Source organism: Carassius gibelio, chromosome A4, assembly GCF_023724105.1.
Source record: "Carassius gibelio isolate Cgi1373 ecotype wild population from Czech Republic chromosome A4, carGib1.2-hapl.c, whole genome shotgun sequence".
Taxonomy (NCBI): Eukaryota; Metazoa; Chordata; class Actinopteri; order Cypriniformes; family Cyprinidae; genus Carassius; species Carassius gibelio.
Window position 1 is genome coordinate 35,560,750 of NC_068374.1, and position 2,612 is coordinate 35,563,361.

General features: G+C 35.6%; 1 protein-coding gene across 11 annotated transcripts in view; it reads left to right on the forward strand.

The window, feature by feature from the left end:
* LOC127979593 (epidermal growth factor receptor kinase substrate 8) overlaps positions 1-2,021 on the forward strand; it is a 21,848-nt gene extending 19,827 nt beyond the window's left edge. For 7 of the 11 annotated variants that reach the window (XM_052585156.1, XM_052585177.1, XM_052585211.1 and 4 more), the window contains one exon: positions 1,480-2,021. In XM_052585156.1, the coding sequence (XP_052441116.1) occupies positions 1,480-1,584 (105 nt within the window). In that variant the 3' untranslated portion in view covers positions 1,585-2,021. Of the gene's footprint in view, positions 1-1,340 lie in introns of all 11 variants that reach the window. The other 4 variants (XM_052585204.1, XM_052585167.1, XM_052585198.1 and 1 more) reach the window with 1 other exon arrangement.
* The last annotated feature ends 591 nt before the right edge of the window (positions 2,022-2,612 follow it).

The following is a 2,612-nucleotide window of genomic DNA, read 5'->3' on the forward strand; positions in this document are numbered from 1 at the left end:
ATCAGAAGAAGAAGAACCTCGTTTCTGCTTTTCCTCTCTCGGTCTCTGCATCACGCCGCTGGTGTTTTGTGTAAACTAGGATTTCGTGAGATGTAGGGCTGGGTTTGAAACACTGATTTCTCGATTTTGATGAACCGATATTGATTCTTAAACCTAAAGAATCAGTGTATGCTGTTTTAAATTCAAACAATAAATGACAGATCGCTGTAGTGAACCGATTATCTCTTCCTCTTTACTACTAGTTATAGCAGGAAATAAACATGAATGAACTTCAGAAGAAAAGATCTGAGAAAGCAGCTTCTGTATTAAATGTTTTTCACTGTCATTTTTATCGCACATTCATTCATTTGAAACACCATCACTGAATGACACTGTTTTCCAAATGAATGTTGTTCAGTGCTTTGGCGCAATGTATTTTGTTTAAAGCACTATATAAATAAAGGTGATTGATTGAATGCTCTTGTGAAAATGAACCATGGTTTTAGTACAAATAAAGTACATATTGTAGTTATACCATAAAAAACAACAAATTAATCATGGGTTTGGCTACAGTAACCATAGTTTAATCATGGTATTTGTAGTAAATGTATACTACACATGGTTAATTTTCGTGAAATCACTTTAACATGGGTTAATTGTATAATTTTTACAGCATTGGTTGAGAAGGATGTTTTAGCGACGTATTGTAACTGATCAGTCAGACTTGTAATGTTTTTTAAACAAGTCTCTTCTGCTCCTCAAGGCTGCATTTATTTGATCAAAAATACCAAAAAATAATAATAATCTTGCAAAATGTTTTTAGAATATAAAATAATGGTTTCTATTTTAATATTCTTTAATATGTAATTTATTTCTGTGATGTGCAGCTGTATTTTCAGCATCATAACTCTTCAGAAATCCTTCTTATATACTGTTTTTTTCTCAGTATTTCTTTGGAAACTTTTTTTTTTTTTTTTTTTTTTTTTTAAGAACATTTATTCAGAATATAAATCTTTGCTATCACTTCTTAAAGTAACATTCTTGCTGAATAAAAGTTTTTAACTTTTTAATCAAATTTTTTAAAGGAAATAAAAATGTACGGACCACAAAATTTTAACCAATAGTGTATATTGTTAGAAAAGATTTCAATTATAAACAATGTTCTTCTTTTTAACTTTTTATTCATCAAAGAATCCTGAAAAAAAAGTATCCGTTCCGATCCCAAACTTTTAAAGCAGTAGCATCCATCCAAATGAATCAATGTGCAGCTCAAAACCGATTCGGATCTCAAGCTAGTGAATCTAAATGAATCAGACGGAGTGAGTGTGATAGTTTCTGAGCGTCTCTGTGTGTGTTTCTAGAGGAGCTCGGGCTCGGAGCTGCAGGAGATCATGAGGAGACGCCAGGAGAAGCTGGCAGCGGATTCCGGCGTGGAGTCCTTCGACGAGGGGACCAGCCACTGACCCCTCTCTCACCTCTGTGACCTCTGACCTCTTACAGGACGCCGTGGAGCGCGCTCAGTTTGCCGCCATAATGCGCCGTCGTCAGGAACTCTTGGACCCGTCCGATAACGGAACCGGATCGGATGCGGACGAGCGCTCGTGACGAGATTCCCAAAGGCTTTTTGTAGAGATGTGTGTAGCCTAGAGCCATCGACTTCATCCCGGAAACATTCACTTATATATCCGCAATCAAAGGTGTGGAGGTATTCCCAAACGATTGTCTGGATCTCGGACCAGATGTTGATTTGATTAACTGTTGTCCCTCACCTATCCACCTGGAAAACTTTGTTTTTGTTTGTGTTACTAGCAAAATACTGAACGGACTGTACTTGAGCGCTAAAATGAGAAATGTCCGTCTCTGTTGACCTGACACGAGTTATTTGAGTTTCACACGGACATATGCAAGGCCAAATCAAGTCCTCAGAAATATGACGTTTGGCCAAATCAATCTCTAGGTTCAAGGTTTCTGTTTAAACACAAATGTCACACGCATTCAGTCTGTAACTATAAAGCGTGTGCAGAATAAATGGAATCATGTGACCTCTGTGTGATTGTTAAAAAGATGAATATCATCCCTGTGTTTCCTTTGACCAGAAATGAGTGTAATGTGAATCGAGCTGGACTCACCAACACTATTGCACTCGATGCTTCATTTTCTCCTGCTTTGAATCAATCTATAGATATATTTTATTGAGTCTTTAAGAAGCAAGAATCTCTTGTTAGAATATTTATAAGACCCTCTAACTCTAGCACTCTCTATTTTAATTCTATTTCTATAAAAACACGCCCCTTTTAAACTCAAACTGTTTATTTACTAACAAAAAGAGAACGAAAGGAACACTAGCTTCTCTAATGTTTTTGCATTCCGTTTTATTCTTTATTTATTATACAATAAAAAGCAAAAAAAAAAAAAAACTAACGCTTGCTTGCTCTGTTATTTTCCTATTCTGTCTTTTTATTTGTATTATTATAGACACTTGTTACAAAACTCGCATAAATGACTAAATGCAAATCAATTAAGATTACTTGATGTACACGTTTCGGACATAAATCATACTTTAAATGTATAAGTCGAAAGTTGAAATGGATGAAGGGTGTTTTTATTTGTGCGCGGAACCAGTCAGATTTCAG